Below are 18,950 nucleotides of genomic sequence, written 5' to 3'. Positions count from 1 at the left end.
TGATGATAATAATATGTTATATATAATAATAGTAATAATAATGATAATGATAATAGGTTATTTATAATAATAGTAATAATAATAATGATAATAGGTTATTTATAAAAATAATAATAATGATAATAATAGGTTATTTATAATAATAATGATGATGATGATAATAATACTAGGTTACTTATAATAATAAGTTATTTATAATAATAATAATGATAATGATAATAATAGGTTATTTATAATAATAATAATGATAATAATAGATTATTTATAATAATAATGATAATGATAATAGGTTATTTATAATAATAATGATAATGATAATAATAATAGGTTATTTATCATTATTATTATTATTATTATTTCATAGCATTTATGTTGCAAAGTACACAAAGTTTACACATTAGCATGGAATGGCCTTGCAGCTTCAAGGCTTGGCTGCTTCCTGCTTGCGGGAATCCTTTTTTTGGGAGGTGATTAGCTGGCCCTGATTGATTCTTTACACTTTGTGTACTTATGTTGCAAGGTACACAACGTGTACAAATTAGCACTGAATGGCCTTGCAGCTTCAAGGCTTGGCTGCTTTCTGCTCAGGGGAAGGAACCCTTTGTTGGGAGGTGATTAGCTGGCCATGATTGATTCTTCACACACTTTGTGTAATTATTGATATTGCAAAGTGCACAAATTTTACAAGTTAGCATTGAATGGCCTTGCTGTTTCAAGGCTTGGCTGCTTCCTGCTTGTTGGGAGGTGATGAGCTGGCCCTGATTGATTGTGTACTTATTTACATTGCAAAGTACACAAAGTTCACAAATTATCATTGAATGGTCTTGCTGTTTCAAGGCTTGGCTGCTTCCTGCTTGTTGGGAGGTGATGAGCTGGCCCTGATTGATTCTTCACACTTTGTGTACTTACTGATGTTGCAAAGTACACAAACTTTACAAATTAGCACTGAATGGCCTTGGCTGCTTTCCTGCTCGGGGGAAGGAACCCTTTAATAGGAGGTGATTAGCTGGCCCTGATTTATTCTTCTCACACTTTGTGTACTTTGCAACATAAATGCCTCCATTCAGCTATCTAATAACTGTGAAATAACCATCAGAAGTATTAAAAGGGTGCATACCTTAGTATAGGACTGGAAGTCTGGATGGGTATCTCTTGGGAGAGCTTTGATAGTGCTTTTTCTGCCTGGAAGAAAGGGGTTTGGACTGGGTGGTCTTTGGAGGCCTCTTCCAGCTTGAATTCTGTAATAATGATGATGTTGATAAATGGGGTCTCCATCTCTGGAGGCTTTGAAGGATAGGATGGATGGGCACTGTTGGGAGTGCTTTGATTGTGCTTTTCCTGCCTGGTAGGAGGTTGGACTGGATGGCCTTTGGGACACTTTTCCAACCATGATTCTATAATAATATTAATAATGGAGTCTCCTTCTCTGGAAACTTTGAAGCAGAGGTTGGAGGGACATCTGTTGGGGCTGCTTTGATGGTGCTTTCCTTGCCTGGCAGAAAAAGTCCATCTGTTGGAAGGGATCGGATTGTGTAATCGTAGAATAGGGTCAGACTGGATGGCCTATGAGTGTCTCTTCTGACTAGCATTCGATTATCCTATAAGCCCTATTTTCCCATGAACGCTTATGAGGCTGGATGGACATCTGTTGGGAGGAATCGGACTGTGTCATGGTGGAATTGGCTCGGACTGGATGGCCTTTGGGTGTCTATTCCAACTCAAACATTTGATTATTCTATAAGCCCTATGTCCCCATGAATGCTTATGATGCTGAATGGCCATCTGTCAGGAGGGATCGGACTGTGTCATGGTGGAATGGGGTTGGACTGGATGGCCTTTGGGGGTCTCTTCCAACTCTAGCATTCGATTATTCTATAAGCCCCATTTTCCCCTGAATGCTTATGAGGCTGGATGGCTATCTGTCAGGAGGTTTGGATTGTGTCATGGGGTTGGACTGAATGGCCATCAGTCCATGTTATTCCATGAAAGAAGATGCCCTCGTTGTAATGAGCTTGTCATTCCTTGGGGGGTTCCAGTGGGATCCCCTTCTCTGGAGGTTGGGTGTCCATCTGTCGGGAGGGCTTTGACTGTGTCTTCCTGCCTGGCAGAAGGGGGTCAGGATTCTAGTCTGACCCCCTTCTGCCAGGCAGGAAGACACAGTCAAAGCCCTCCCGACAGATGGCCATCTCACCTCTAGAGAAGGGGGGGGGGGTCCCTTCCAAGACTAATGAAGTATAGACTGCTTGGGGTGGTTCCAAAGGAATCCCCTTCTCTGGAGGTTGGGTGGCCATCTGTCAGGAGGGCTTTGATTGTGCCTTCCTGCCTGGCCAGAAGGGGGCCAGACTAGATGTCCTTTGGGGGTCCCTTCCAACACTAGTGAAATATAGACTGTTTGGGAGATTCTAGTGGAATCCCCTTCTCTGGAGGCTGGATGGCCATCTGTCAGGAGAGCTTTCACTGTGTCTTCCTACCTGGCAGAAGGGGGGTCAGACATCATGCCCTTTGGGAGGTGGGTCCCTTCCAACACTAGTGAAGTATAGACTGCTTGGGGGGCTTTCAAGAGGAATCCCCTTCTCTGGAGGTGAGATGGCCATCTGTCGGGAGGGCTTTGACTGTGTCTTCCTGCCTGGCAGAAGGGGGTCAGACTAGATGCCCTTTGGGGGTCCCAACGCTAGTGAAGAACCCCCTTCTCTGGAGGTGGGATGGCCATCTGTTGGGAGGACTTTGACTGTGTCTTCCTGCCTGGCAGTAGGGGGTCAGACTTCGTGCCCTTTGGGGGTCCCTTCCAATGCTAGTGAAGTATAGACTGCTTGTGGGGCTCCAGTGGAACCCCCTTCTCGGGAGGCTGGATGGCCATATGTTGCGAGGGTTTTGACTGTGTCTTCCTGCCTGGCCAGAAGGGGGTCAGACTGGATGCCCTTTGGGGGGTCGCTTTCATCACTAGTGAAGAACTCCCTTCTCTTGAGGTTGGATGGCCATCTGTCGGGAGGGCTTTGACTGTATCCTCCTGCCTGGCAGAAGGGGGTCAGACCATGCCCCTTTGGGGGTCCCTTTAATCGCTAGTGAAGAACCCCCTTCTCTGGAGGTGGGATGGCCATCTTTTGGGAGGGTTTTGACTGTGTCTTCCTCCCTGGCTGAGGGAGGTCAGATTTTATGCCCTTTGGGGGGGGGGGGGTGTCCCTTCCAACGCTAGTGAAGAACCCTCTTCTCTGGAGGCTGGATGGCCATCTGTTGGGTTTTAACTGTCTTCTTGCCTGGCAGAAGGGGGTCAGACTTCATGCCCTTTGGGGGTCCCTTCCAATGCTAGTGGAGAACCCCCTTCTCTGGAGGTTGGATGGCCATCTGTCGGGAGGGCTTCCTGCCTGGCAGAAGGGGGTCAAGCTAGATGCTCTTTGAGGATCCCTTCCAACGCTAGTGAAATATAGACTGCTTGGGGTGGTTCCAGTGGAATCCCTTTCCCTGGAGGCTGGATGGCCATCTGTTGGGAGGGCTTTGACTGCATCTTCCCACCTGGAAGAAGGGGGTCAGACTAGATGCCCTTTGGGGGAGTCCCTTCTACCATTAGTGAAATATAGACTGCTTGGAGGGTTCCAGTGGAATCCCCTTCTCTGGAGGTTGGGTGGCCATCTGTCGGGAGGGCTTTGACTGTGTCTTCCTGCCTGGCAGATGGGGATCAGACTTCATGCGCTCTAGGGGGTCTCTTCCAATGCTAGTGAAGAACCCCCTTCTCTGGAGGCTGGGTGGCCATCTGTCGGGAGGGCTTTGACTGTGTCTTCCTGCCTGGCAGAAGGGGGTCAGACTAGGTGCCCTTTGGGGTCCCTTCCAACGCTAGTGAAGAACCCCCTTCTCTGGAGGTTGGGTGGCCATCTGTTGGGAGGGCTTTGACTGTGTCTTCCTGCCTGGCAGAAGGGGGTCAGACTAGATGCCCTCTACTGACCTTTTCCCTGTTTTCTTCCTCCTCGAGGCGGAGGGTTTTCCGTCGACAACACAAAGGACGCAGACACGCCAAAGCCAAGTTTCTCTCTCTCTTTTTTTCTTCTTCCCTGCATTGGTTTCTTTACAGCAAAACAGAACGTACAAGATGTCGTTTTTTCGGAACGAGAACGGAAACGGCCGCGCTCACAACCCTCCCGGTCAGTCGGCGGGGAGAGACCGATCCCCGGGGTTGGGAACACGGGAATGAAATCAACCGGAGACCAAAGCATGAGTGTCACAAACCAAAAAACAGAAAGCGGAGTCTGAGTCAAATCCACCGCCGAGAGGCATTTCCAACACAAAGCTGCGCAGCTTTCAAACCAACACAACAAAGCTGCCCCCGCCCCCCCCCAAAAAACCATCACAAAGCGCCAACCGACGTGACTTTGCGACCGAATTGCCGCGTGGCACGGCTCATGATCAGCACCGAGAAAAGAAAACCGACATTTTGGAAATTTGGAAAGAGAAGGGGGACGGTAAATGAAGACCTGTCCAAATTCATTTCCGGAGTCCTTTTAAGAAATGTATACATATAAAAACACACACACACGCGCACGCACATACACGCCCGGTTTCATACAACACAAAAGAGTATCAAAATGCCAAAGGAACACATGAATGGGGGGGGTGAGCCCCTCTCTCTCGCTCCCCTCCGGCCGGGTCTGCGGGTCTTACGGGAGGGGGGCAGGCGGGCCTCGGCGTGCGGCGCGGACACCGCGGCGGTCAAGTGTCGGAAGGGCGGAGGCGTCAGTCGTTGGCTTCGGGGTCTGTCTGGGCCATGTAAGCGTCCAGCTCGGCGTCCAGGTGCCCCTTGGTCTTGGACATGTAGGCGTCCAGCTGGTTGTCCAGCTGCTCCTTGGTCAGCGCCGGGCGGGCCGCCCCTCTTCCGCGCCCTCGGCCTCGGCCCCGGCCCCCAAAGCCGCCTCTCCCACGCCCGGCTAGCCCTCGCCCTAGACGGAGAAAGAGGAAAGGGTTGGGTTGGAATTCACCCTGGAAAGGTCAACAAAACCACACACAACACAACACATTATGGCAATGTTAAGATCAATGTGTTCTCGAAGGCTGGATGGTTGCGAGTTTGGTTCCAGAAGCATTCTCTCCTGACGTTTCGCCTGCATCTATGGCAGGCATCCTCAGAGGTTGTGAGGTCTGCTGGGAACTAGGAAAATGGGGTTTATATAGCTTGACTTGGTCTGGAGAAAGAACTCTTGTCTGTTTGAGGTAGGTGTGAATTCCAGACAAGAAACAATCAGGGCCAGCTAATCATCTCCCAATGAAGGAGTCCCCTGGGCAGTAAGAATGGACGTGTGGCCCCTCTTCCACGCCCTCGGCCCCCAAAGCCGTCTCTCCCGCAGCATTATTATTATTATTAATAGAAGAAGAGAAAGAGGAAAGGAGGGAAAGAAAGAAGGAAAGAGAAAAAGGAAGCATGGAAGCAAAGAGCGAAGGAAGGAAGGAAAAAGGTAGAGAAGGAGGAAAGAAAAAGTGGAAGGAAAAGAAAAAAGGGAAGGAAAGAGGTAGAGAAGGAAGGATAGAAAGGAAAAAAGGAAAGGAAAGAAAGGGGGAGCGAAGAAAGGAGGGAAAGGAGAGAAAGTGGGAGGGAAGGAAGGAAATAGAGAAGGAAGGAAGGAAGCAAAGAGCGAAGGGAAGAGATAGAGAAGGGAGAAAGTGGAAGGAAAAGGAAAAGGGGGGACAGAAAGAAAGAGGTAGGGAAGGAAGGAGAGAAAGGAAAAAAGGAAAGAAAGAGGGAGCGAAGGAAGGAGGGGACGAAAGAGAGAAAGTGGGAGGGAAGGAAAGAAGGAAAGAGAGAAGGAAGGATGGAAGCAATAAGCAAAGGAAGGAAGAAAAGAGGAAGAAAGGAGAGAAAGAAGAAGGAAAAGAAAAGGGGAAGGAAGGAAAGAGGTAGAGAAGGAAGGAATGAAAGAAGTAAAGAAGAGGAAAGGCAGGAGGGAGGGAGGGAGCAAAGGAAGGAGCAAAGGAGCGAAGGGAGGACAGTGGGAAGGTTGGCCACAGCAACGCGTGGCAGGTACAGCTAGTAGGAAATAAATCTATATAAATAAAGAGGTAATGTTCATTTGTGGGATGAACAGAACTCAAAAACCACTGTACGAATTGACACCAGATTTGGACACAAGACACCTATCAGGCCAACGAGTGACCATCACTCATAAAAACACTGAAAAACACAACAGAAGAGACTTAAAAAGTCAAAAAAACCCAAAAAGCATTACAACGCATGCGCAAAAGCACATATATACACAAACACACACATATACACAAATATATACATATATACACACACAAAACACATATACACAGACTGGGCCACAGCAACTCGTGGCAGGGGACGGCTAGTAAACAAATAAACAGGTATATAAACCCCACTTGCCTAGCTTCCAACAGACCTCACAACCTCTGAGGAGGCCTGCCATAGATGCAGGCAAAACTTCAGGAGAGAATGCTTCTGGAACATGGCTAGGCAGCCATACGGAAAACTCACAGCGACCCAATAATTGTTTAAGTTAAGGAAGTAAAAAACAATGCTCCTTACGCTGAGGAAAAAAAAGTCTGTGCAGAACTGATGGAGTATCAGCAACTATCAATCAAGCTATCAATCAAGACAACAGCAGCAAAAACTGCTACATAAAAAAAGTTTTTTTCTCTTCCATATTGTGAGGAATACAGCCTGTCCACCCACCGCCTTTTTCCCAAGCTGACCTGAATGCAGAATAATAATAATAATAATAATAATAATAATAATAATAATAACACTTTATTTATACCCCTCCACCATCTCCCCAAGGGGACTCGATGCGGCTTACATGGGGCCAAGTCCAACAACACATCAGTAAACAATAATAATAATAATAATAATAATAATAATAATAATAATCCCACAGCAACTTAATAATTCCGGCCACAAAAGCCTTTGACAAAACATTTTTAAGGTTCAAAAAGTATTCATCGCAATGGTAAACAAGGGATGTTGTAAAAAAGGTGAGAAAAACCAGAGAACGTGCAAAACACACTCATGCAAGTTGGCATGAAGCACACAAAGGAAGCCTTTCCTCACCTCTTCCGCCAATTCCTCCCCGGCCCATGGCTCCTCGGCTCAGGCCTCCTCTGCCCAGCCCGCCGCGGCCCCTCAGGCCTCCTCTTCTCAGGCCCATCCGAGGGGCCAAGCCTCGGCCTCCTCGGAGCAAATTCTGACCTTTTGGGGAGAAGGTTTGGGAAAAAGGTAAATAAGGTGACAACCTCATTTAAAAATACCAAAAACCCACAGGAGGTTATTTTTAGCTTGCTGATCATTACAAATCCCTATGTGACAAAACAGGTCTACATTCTACAACAACAATAATCAATAATAATAATAATAATAACAATAATAACTGCTGCTCTGGGATCAGAGTGAAGAGAGGGGAACAGGAAGACAGTTCCACCTTGTCTCCTGCGCTGTACTAATAATATAATATAATAATTATTATAATTTTAACAACTGCGGCTCTGGGATCAGAGTGAAGAGAGGGGGCCAGGAAGACAGTTCCACCTTGTCTCCTGCACTGTGCTAATAATATAATATAATATAATAATTATTATAATTATAATTTTAACAACTGCTGCTCTGGGATCAGAGTGAAGAGGGGGCCAGGAAGACAATTACACTTTGTCTCCTGCACTGTGCTAATAATATAATATAATTATAATAATAGCAACTGCTACTCTGAGATCAGAGTGAAGAGAGGGGGCCAGGAAGAGAGTTCCACCTTATCTCCTGTACTGTGCTAATAATAATAATAATAATGATGATGATGATGATGATGATGATGATGATATAGTAACAACAACTGCTACTGTTCTGGAATCAGAGTGAAGAGAGGGGGCCAGGAAGACAGTTCTACCTTGTCTCCTGCACTGTGCTAATAATGTAATGTAATATAATATAATATAATGTAATTATCATCATCATCATCATCATCATCATCATCATCATCATCATCATCATTATAACAACTGCTGCTCTGGGATCAGAGGAGAGGGGGCCAGGAAGACAGTTCTACTTTGTCTCCTGCACTGTGCTAATAATAATAATAATAATAACAACAACAACTGCTGTTGCTGCTCTGGGATCAGAATGAAAGAGGGGGCCAGGAAGACAGTTCCACCTTGTCTCCTGTACTCTGCTAATAATAATAATAATAATAATAATAATAATAATAATAATGATATAGTAACAACAACTGCTACTGTTTTGGGATCAGAGGGAAGAGAGGGGAACAGGAAGACAGTTTCACCTTGTCTCCTGCACTGTGCTAATAACAATAATAACAATAATAACAACAACAACAATAGCTGCTGCTGCTGCTCTGGAATCAGAGTGAAGAGAGGGGGCCAGGAAGACAGTTCCACCTTGTCTCCTGCACTGTGCTAATAATAACAATAATAATAACAACAACAACAACAGCTGCTGCTGCTGCTCTGGAATCAGAGTGAAGAGAGGGGGCCAGGAAGACAGTTCCACCTTGTCTCCTGCACTGTGCTAATAATATAATATAATATAATATAATATAATGTAATTATCATCATCATCATTATAACAACTGCTGCTCTGGTATCAGAGAGGAGAGGGGACCAGGAAGACAGTTCCACTTTGTCTCCTGCACTGTGTTAATAATAACAACAACAACAACATCAACAACAACTGCGGCACTGGAATCAGAGTGAAGAGAGAGGTCCAGGAAGACAGTTCCACCTTGTCTCCTGCACTGTGCTAATAATAATAATATAATAATGATAATAATAATAATAATAATAATAATAACAACAGCTGCAGCTGCTCTGGGATCAGAGTGAAGAGAGGGGGGGCCAGGAAGAGAGTTCCACCTTGTCTCCTGCACAGTGCTAATATAATAATAATAATAATAATAATAATAATAATAATAATGCTCTGGGATCAGAGTGAAGAGAGGGGGCCAGGAAGAGAGTTCCACCTTGTCTCCTGCACAGTGCTAATATAATAATAATAATAATAATAATAATAATAATAATAATAGTAATGCTGCTCTGGGATCAGAGTGAAGAGAGGGGGCCAGGAAGACATAATATATTGTATATACATACATATAATATTGATAATATTATAATGTAATACAGTATAACACTACTAATAACAATACAATATTATAATTATATATTTTATATTACATGCAGTATTATCTCTATCGGGTGCCATGGCCTCAAATGGGCATCCTTCCACAGCCCGGGGCCACAGCCGGCACTCACCTCTCAGGGGGATCCCTCCGCGCAGCAAGCCTCTGGCTCCGCGCCCACCGCCGCGCAAGGCTCCTCGAGGCAAACCACGCTGGCCCATGGGCAACCCTCGGCCCCCCAACGCGCCGCGCATCAGGGGCCCCGCCGGCCGTCCCAAGCGTGCCTGGATGTTGCTCTTCCCCAGGCGCTGTTTCAGGCTCTTCTGGAAGAAGGGAGTGTTAGAGAGGGAAGGGCTGCACACCAACAAGCAAGAGGGCCCCCGGGAGAAAGCCCACCGAGGGACAGAATGAGAAACTCAGCACCAAGGTGTTCATAAAGAGCTGTGGAGAAAAGGCTGAGCCAAAACTATTGCTGCCAAATATTGGAAGGCCGTGAAAGCGCACTTCTAACGTCACTCCAAAGATGTCAAACAATGGCCCACGGGCCGAATCCAGCCCTCTGTGTCCTTTTATGTGGCCCTCCTCCAGATGCTGGACAACAACTCCTGATGGGAATTGGGATACAGGAATGTCACTTCCTAATTAGTTCTATCATGAAAACATGGAAGATGTTTACTCAACTGCCAAAACTTTTCTTATGTGAGACATCCTGCAGGAAGCAGCCAAGCTTTGAAGCTGCAAGGCCATTCAATGCTAATCAAGGTGACCCATGGCAACATTTACATTTGCCTCCAGTAGACAAGTGTCCTTTCTCTCACACATATATAAACCCAATGTTCCTAGTTTCCAACAGACTCCACAACCTCTGAGGATGCCTGCCATAGATGCAGGTGAAACATCAGGAGAGAATGCTTCTGGAACATGTCCAGGCAGACCGGAAAACTCACCGCAACCCATTTTGCTATAGTTTTCCAATGACTATCTCACTGATTCTCGAACCAATTCAACAGAGTTTGTTGGAGCAACAAAAACAGAAGTGTACCGCACAATTGGTGGCCTTGCTCCGCAACCGTGCAGGCCCAGAAAGGCACTGGCAGGCATGGGTGCCGATACCCGCTCCCACCTGCTTTTGTGTCGGGTTTATTTTTGTACCAGGAAGGGCCTTCCCGTTCCATGCCCCCGAATAAACGAAAGAAACGAATGAAGAAGGAGGCTTGGAGCTGGTACCTGTTCCCACCTGCTTTCGTTTAAAGTTTATTTTGGAACCAGGAATGGCCTTCCCATTCCGTGCCTCCAAATGAACGAAAGAAACGAATGAAACAGGAGGCTTGGAGCCAGTACCCGCTCCCTCCTGCTTTCGTGTCAAGTTTATTTTTGTAACAGGAAGGACCTTCCCGTTCCATTACCCTGAATGAACGAAAAATGAATGAAACAGGAGGCTTGGAGCTGGTACCTGCTCCCATCTGCTTTTGTGTCGACTTTATTTTTGAACCAGGAAGGGCCTTCCTGTTCCATGCCCGCAAATGAACGAAAGAAACGAATGAAACAGGAGGTTTGGAGCCTCCTACCTGCTTTCGTGTCGAGTTTATTTTTGTACCAAGAAGGGCCTTCTCGTTCCGTGCCCCCAAATGAACCAAAGAAACAAATGAATCAGGAGGCTTGGAGCTGGTACCCGCTCCCACCTGCTTTTGTGTCGAGTTTATTTTTGTACCAGGAAGAGTCTTTCTGTTCCATGCCCCCTAATGAACAAAAGACACAAATGAACCAGGAGGCTTGGAGCCGGTACCCTCTCCCACCTGCTTTCGTGTCAAGTTTATTTTTGTACCAAGAAGGGCCGTCTCGTTCTGTCTCTCCGAACAAACAAAAGAAAGGAATGAAACACGAGGCTTGGAGCCGGTACCTGCTCCCACCTGCTTTCGTGTTGCGTTTACATACAAATTCAACTAAAGAACCTCTCTTGTTCGTAACTTGGCGACGTATGTACTGGCGGGGTCTAGAGGAAACTGACCCACAATGCCAGGAGTTGTAGTTAACCCAAGGCCCTTCCACACAGCCCTATATCCCTGAATATCAAGGCAGAAAATCCCACAATATCTGCTTTGAACTGGGTTATCCGAGTCCACACAATGTGGGATTTTCTGCCTTGATATTCTGTGATATAGGGCTGTGTGGATTCTTTTTCACCTTCTAATCAGGTCATTCATAAAATCCAAACGCAAACCATGACTTTTCCTTACAAAACACTGAACCCAGGCCTCGCCGGGTACCCAAGCCACACAACTGATTGTGTCCAGATCCCAACAGCATGCCACTGTCTTTCCACCGCTGTGCAACTCTGAGCTTTGGAAAAGAGCACTGGGGAGAGGAGCCTCGAGGGTCTCTCCGGCCTTGGCCTCACCTGCTTGAGCTTCAAGGCGGCCTGGACAGAAGGTCTGTTCTCCATCTGCTGGGCCAGCCTCCTGTTTCGGGCGCTGGCTAGCTGCTGCTGCTGCATGGTGGCGCGAATGTTCACGGGGATCGGCTGCTTGTTCTTCAGCATATTAGTAAAGCTTCAAGGTCGAACAAAACGGGTGTTTAAAGAAAGTTTCGTTACAAAGGCATCTCAACCGGCACCTCGCCGCCCTTTCTTAAGAGCAGGGCGGGCGCATCCCATGAACCGTTACGTGGGACACACTTAAAAAGAGGTCACGTTAAGCGCGTTACAAGGGTTTGGTCAAGGTAGATATAGATATATATATATTTGGCTCAATTTCTCTCTTTCTCCAGAAAATGTGCAAAGACAGAACATTCAAGAGGTGTGGGTTAGTGCCGTGTATTAAAACCTTTAGAGAGGTCCAAAGAAACCAAAGCAGAGACGGAGACACACAAAGCGGGAAGCGGAAATGGTGACAACAAAGGAGGACTAACACAGAGAGGATGGAAAGCGGAGCGGATTTAAACCGGAACCTTAGCAGCCAAGATAGGGAGTTGGAGAAGGAAGGTTTGCCAATTCAAACTAGATATGTAGTGCAATATAATACTAATAATAATGTAATGCAATATAATACTATTAATAATAATATATTATAATTATATATTTATATTACATGTAATATTATTAATAATACTACTGCCCGGTGTATCTGTCCGAATGGATCTCCCTCTACGTCCCGCCTCGGAGTTTAAGATCTTCTGGGGAGGCCCTGCTCTCGACCCCGCCTCTATCACAAGTGAGGCTGGCGGGGACGAGGAGCAGGACCTTCTCAGTGGTGGCCCCTCACCTGTGGAATTCACTCCCCGGGGAGATTAGATCGGCGACTTCCCTCTTGTCATTTAGAAAAAAATTCAAAACTTGGATGTGGGACCAGGCATTTGGACGTTCTGGCAGCTAGAGGAAGGACCTTGATGATGGACAGGAATTGACTGAACGGAATGGATTTATGGAACTCTGAACACTGAGCATGAGATTAGTTTACTGATTGTGTTATGTACTGTTGATTTTAACCTGTTAATTGTTTAATTGCTGTTTTGTATGTATGTATATCTGACATAGGCATTGAATTGTGCCTTCTTTGTAAGCCGCCCTGAGTCCCCCCTCGGGGGTGAGAAGGGCGGGGTAGAAGTAATCGAAATAAATAAATAAATAAATAAATAAATATTATTAGTAATATTACAATAAAATAGTACAATATAGTAGTATTTTTTATTTTATTTAGTCGTTTCAGGAGCGACTTGAGAAACTGCAAGTAGTATTTAATACTGATATTGTACTATGCGAATAATATAATGTGATGTATGTATATATATATCTTGTAAGCCGCTCTGAGTCCCCTTCGGGGGGAGAAGGGCGGGATAGAAATGTTGTAAATAAATAAATATTCAATTTAAGAACAAACCTAGAGATCCTAACTTGTTTGTTAACTTGTCTAAAAATATATAAAGAGGATTGTCAATTGCTAAATGGATCTGAAGAGCCCTCAGTGGAGCTGCTGAACTTGCTGACCAAAAAGTCAGCGGTTCAAATCTGGGGAGCAGGGGTGAGCCCCAGCTTCTGCCCACCTAGTACTTTGGAAACATTATTATTATTATTATTATTACTATTAATGATGTCATGCTGGATCCAAACTGCCAAATAATGCTGTTTGAAATGCATTATGTGATGATGATGATGATGATGATGATGATACACCTGGGGAGCAGCATGAGCTCCCGCTGTTGGTCCCAGCTTCTGCCCACCTAGCAGTTTGGAAACATGCAAATGTGAGTAGATCAATAGGTACCGCTTCTGCGGGAAGGTAAGGGCGCTCCATGCAGTTATGCCGACCACATGACCTTGGAGGTGTCGGTGGATAACGCCGGCTCTTTGACTTAAGAGATGAGCACCAGAGTCCCAGACATGACTAGATGTAATGTCAAGGGAATTAGTTAGGTTTATTATTCTGTCTCTAAGGAGGAAGATAGCCATTTGACCTCAAATAAGGAATCTACCTCATTATGTTATATATACTATATTGTATATACATATAATATTTATAATATTACAAGCCGTCCCCTGCCACACGTTGCTGTGGCCCAGTCTGTGTATATGTGCTTTGTGTGTGTATATATATTTGTGTATGTGTATATATGTGTGTTTGCGTATATATATGTGTGTGTGTGATTTTGCGCATGCGTTGTAATGTCTTTTTTATTTTTTGGTTTTTTAAGTCTCTTGTGCTGTGTTTTTTAGTGTTTTTTTATTGGTGATGGTCACTCACTGACCTGATAGTTGTATTGTGTCCAAATTTGCTGTCAATTCACCCAGTGGTTTTTGAGTTATGTTAATCCCACAAACGAACATTACATTTTTATTTATATAGATAATGTAATACAAAATAATACTAATAATAATACAATATTATAATTATATATTTTATATTACATGTAATATTACTAACAATGTAATAGTGTAGTGGTGGTCCCCCGGCTGTGGAACGCCCTTCCCATGGACATTAGATCAGCTCCTACGTTAATGGTGTTTCGAAGAAAACTAAAAACCTGGCTGTTTGAACAGGTATTCGGATAAACAGTGCAAAGAATACGATGAATATAGGAACGGAATTATAGACGACGAACTGGATCATGATTCTAGTTACGAGACGTTAATGGGTTGTTATTGATGTGTCATTACTTTGTATATTATGCTCTCAATGGTTTTTAAATTGTATATTGTTATGTTTGTGTTTTTGCTCTTGTTGTGAACCGCGTTGAGTCGCCTACGGGCTGAGAAACTGCGGTATACAAGCAAAGTAAATAAATAAATAAACAAATAAATGGTACAATATAATATATAATACTGATATTGTATTATTACAAGTTTCTCCCTCACAAACAATCTGCTCCATCCTTATCTCATCCTGATTTTAGTATTTTTAGTATCTTAGTTTTATCTTGCACATGCGGCCCACTCATTGTTATATTATTTTATTTTACTGTGTATGATTTTGCCTTATCGTTTTTGTACTCATATGTTGCATGTATTTTACTGTGTTGTTATTATTGTGTTTTGGTTTTAATTTATTGTAATATGCTGTTGGGCTTAGCCTCATGTAAGCCGCCCCAAGTCCCCATTGGGGAAATGGTGGCGGGGTATTAAATAGATTATTATTATTATATTGTACTATGCTACTAATTTAATATATTGTATGTATATATATATCTTGTAAGCCACTCTGAGTCCCCTTTGGGGTGAGAAGGGCGGCATATAAATCTCGTAAATAAACAAACAAATAAATAAACACCTCGGATACCAGGCCCCTAATCCTCGCTGCCTCCCTTTCCAGGCCTGCTTTTGGAACCAGATCTCAAGCATTCGCTAAAGAAGACAGTTCGGTTGAAGGATAATGTTGCAAAGAAAGACAATGCAGTATAGACTTCACCCGTTAGTCAGACACAGAGATGTACGAACACAACGGAGAGAAGCAAGGGAAGGCAGCATGCAGAAGGGAGCGGGAAGGACGAATGGAGCAGCAGAGCACTTGCCTCTTACAAGGCCCAAGGGCGGCGCCAATGGGCCTCCGGGCGCATCAGAACGGCCGGCCGCCTGCCTCTTACAGGCCGGACCGCACAAGTCGTGCGTCCGCCTCGGACACGGCCGCCGGCCTCCCGCAGCCGAGGTGACATGCTACCCCGCTGCGGGGCCGCCTAGAGGTATCTATGCATATCAAAGGTGAACACATGTGGAAGAGACACATCCCACCACTTATCCTCCGACAAGACACGCCGGCCCTTTTTTTTTAACCTCGCGAGGCCCCTGCCGTCGGCCGCGGGGTTCGAGGCTTCCGCCCCCCCGCTCCTTGGCGTCGGGGCCGATTAACGGCAGGGCAACGGCCATGGCGGCGCCGGATGCCGCACCCAGGGACAATTAAGCCAAAATGTTTTAAAAAATTAAAAATAAAAATCTTATGAGCTGAAGTTGGCCGTTGGGTTCCTCACCGCTCGTTGAGGGACATCTTGGTGGTGCTCTTAAGCACGACCTTCGGCGCTGACGGCGCGGCCATCTCAGGTCCCCAGAATCTGCAAAAGACCAACGAAAAGGCGATTCAGCCAGCATTTGGAAACCCTCAATAAAATGATATTGCCATTCCAAATAAGAGGGTAATATTTTTAGACAAGACAATAATAATAATAAAATGATATTGCCATTCCAAATAAGAGGGTAATATTTTTAGACAAGACAATGATGCTTTGAGTTCCCCTAGGGATATAAATGCTGTAAATAAATAAATAATAATATTTGGCGCACTGGGTGCCGTGCCAAAAGATCTCAGCCGGCACTCGGAAACAATAAACATCGACAAAATCACGATCTGTCAATTGACTTGGATCTGTGCGCATCATTTGAAAATACAGCACACAGTCCTAGACGTTTGGGAAGGGTTTGACTTGTGATTTTGGGATACGAAATCCAGCATCTAGATCTCGTTTGCTGTGACATATTGTGCTTTTGTGTCAATAATAATAAACAACAACAGCTAAAATAATAATAGTAAAATAGTAACAGTAAACAATTACTGTTATTTTCTGTAAAATAACAGTAAAATAATAATATACTGTGCCTTCCCATTTATCTATCTTCTCTGGGTGGCCATCTATCAGGAGAGATTGAATTGTGTCTTCCTATCTTTCTACCTATCTGCTCTGGGTGGCCATCTATCAGGAGGGAGCTAATTGTGTTTTTCTATCTATCTATCTATCTTCTCTGGGTGGCCATCTATCAGGAGGGATCAAATTGTGTTTTCCTATCTATCTATCTATCTTCTCTGGATGGCCATCTATCAGGAGGGATTGAATTGTGTCTTCCTAGCTATCTACCTACCTATCTACTCTGGATGGCCATCTATTGGGAGGGATCAAATTGTGTCTTGCTACCTATCTTCTCTGGATGGCTATCTGTCAGGAGGAATTGAATTGTGTCTTCCTATCTTCCCTAGATGGTCATCTATCGGGAGGGCCCAAATTGTGTCTTGTTATCTATCTACCTATCTATTTTTCTAGATGGCCATCTATCGTGAGGGATCGAAATGTGTTTTCCTATCTATCTATCTATCTATCTTCTCTGTATGACCATTTATCAGGAGGGATTGAATTGTGCCTTCCTATCTACCTATCTACTCTGGCCATCTATAGGGAGGGATTGAATTGTGTCTTCCTATCTATCTACTCTGGATAGCCATCTATTGGGAGAGATTGAATTATGTCTTCCAATCTACCTATCTATTTTCTCTGTATGGCCATCTATCAGGAGGGCTCAAATTGTGTCTTGTTATCTATCTATCTTTTCTGGATGGCCATCTATTGGGAGGGATCGAATCGTGTCTTCCTATTTATCTATCTATCTATCTATCTATCTATCTATCTTCTCTGGATGGCCATCTATCAGGAGGGCTCAATTTGTGTCTTTTTATCTATCTATCTATCTAGCCTTTCTGTACGGCCATCTATTGGGAGGGATCGAATAGTGTCTTCCTATATATCTATCTTCTCTGGATGGCCATCTATCTGGAGGGATTGAATTGTGTCTTGTTATCTATCTACCTATCTATCTTTTCTGGATGGCCATCTATCTGGAGAGATCGGATCGTGTCTGTCTATCTATCTATCTATCTATCTATTTTCTCTATATGGCCATCTATCAGGAGGGATTGAATTGTGTCTTGTTATCTATCTCTACCTATCTATCTTTTCTGGATGGCCATCTATCTGGAGAGATCGGATCGTGTCTATCTATCTATCTTCTCTGTATGGCCATCTATCAGGAGGGATTGAATTGTGTCTTGTTATCTATCTCTACCTATCTATCTTTTCTGGATGGCCATCTATCTGGAGAGATCAAATTGTGTCTTCCTATTTATTTATGTATTTTCCCTGGATGGACATCTACCGGGACTGCTCAAATTGTATCTATCTATCTATTTATCTATCTACTCTGGATGGCCATCTATCAGGAGGGATTGAATAGTGTCTTGTTATTTTTCTACCTACCTACCTATCTATCTTTTCTGGATGGCCATCTATCTGGAAGGATCAAATGATGTCTTCCTATTTATGTATTTTCTCTGGATGGCCATCTATCAGAGGGATTGAATTGTGTCTTCCTATCTATCTACCTATCTACTCTGGATGGCCATCTATCAGGAGGGATTGAATTGTGTCTATCTATCTATCTATCTTCTCTGGATGGTCATGTATAAGGAGGGCTCAAATTGTGTCTTGTTATCTATCTATCTACCTGTCTATTTTTTCTAGATGGCCATCTATTGGGAGGGATCGAATCGTGTTTTCCTATCTATCTCTCTATCTTCTCTGGATGGCCATCTATCAGGAGGGAGCTAATTGTGTCTTCCTATCTATCTATCTATCTATCTATCTATCTTCTCTGGATGGCCATCTATTGGGAGGGATCAAATTGTGTCTTCTTACCTATCTTCTCTGGATGGACATCTATCAGGTGGGATTGAACTGTGTCTTCCTATCTGTCTATCTATCTATCTATTTTCTCTGTATGGCCACCTATTAGGAGGGATTGAATTGTGTCTTGTTATCTATCTATCTACCTATCTTTTCTGGATGGCCATCTATCTGGAGGGATCGAATGATGTCTTCCTATTTATCTATTTATTTACTCTGGACGGCCATCTACCGGGAGGGATCGAATGGTGCCTTTCTATCTATCTATTCGGCTCAACGAGGGGGCGGGGCCTCGGAAGGGGGTCACGTGTGCTGCCTCTCCCCTCAGCCCCCCCATTTCCCCACTCCCCCTCCCCCCCTCTCGGGGCTCACCGTCGGGCTCGGGCCTGGCTGGCTTCGGCCTGGCCGGGCTCTGCGGGGAGAGGCGGCGGCGGCGGGAGGCTCCGCTCAGGCTTGGCCCGGCCCCCTCCCCGCTCGGGCGCCCCGAACGCAAAGATGGTGGCGGTCTCCGTGTCCTCCTCTAGTCCGAACTCCGCCTCCCCTTGCCCCCTCTCGCTCTCTCTCTTCCCTTTCGGCTCCGGCCTCGCTCTCCACACTCCCCTCAGACGAAGCCCGGCAAAATGGCGGAGGCGGCGTCGACACTGCGCATGCGTTAAGGAGGCGAGGCGGGACAAGCGAGGCCAGTATTGTGACACTGCGCATGCGTTTAGGAGACGAAACAGACCCGAGGAACCAGAATGGTGCTACTGCGCATGCGTTAAAATTGACTGACGGACCAAAACGGTGCCAGTGCGCATGCGTTAACGGAGACTAATCTTGACCGAGTAATAAGAATGATGCCATTGCGCATGTGTTGAAACTAGACAAAATGGTGTCACTGCGCATGCGTTAAAAGAAACG

General features: G+C 45.0%; 1 protein-coding gene across 2 annotated transcripts; it reads right to left on the bottom strand.

The window, feature by feature from the left end:
• Positions 1-4,011: 4,011 nt before the first annotated feature.
• On the bottom strand, positions 4,012-18,709 carry CHTOP (chromatin target of PRMT1). 2 transcript variants are annotated; one of them, XM_060757977.2, is made up of 6 exons: positions 18,423-18,709; positions 15,576-15,656; positions 11,521-11,671; positions 9,256-9,445; positions 7,049-7,186; positions 4,012-4,925 (listed from the first exon to the last, which is right to left on the bottom strand). In XM_060757977.2, the coding sequence occupies exons 2-6, from the start codon at positions 15,638-15,640 to the stop codon at positions 4,723-4,725; spliced, it is 747 nt and encodes a 248-aa protein (XP_060613960.2). In that variant the 5' UTR covers positions 15,641-15,656; positions 18,423-18,709; the 3' UTR covers positions 4,012-4,722. The 2 variants fall into 2 exon arrangements, with proteins under 2 accessions (XP_060613960.2, XP_060613961.2); XM_060757978.2 differs by having other exon boundaries at positions 9,256-9,442.
• Between the last annotated feature and the right edge of the window lie 241 nt (positions 18,710-18,950).

The sequence above is a fragment of the Anolis sagrei genome, chromosome 12 (genome assembly GCF_037176765.1).
Source record: "Anolis sagrei isolate rAnoSag1 chromosome 12, rAnoSag1.mat, whole genome shotgun sequence".
NCBI lineage: Eukaryota > Metazoa > Chordata > Lepidosauria > Squamata > Dactyloidae > Anolis > Anolis sagrei.
This window is presented reverse-complemented; position numbering and strand designations above follow the sequence as displayed.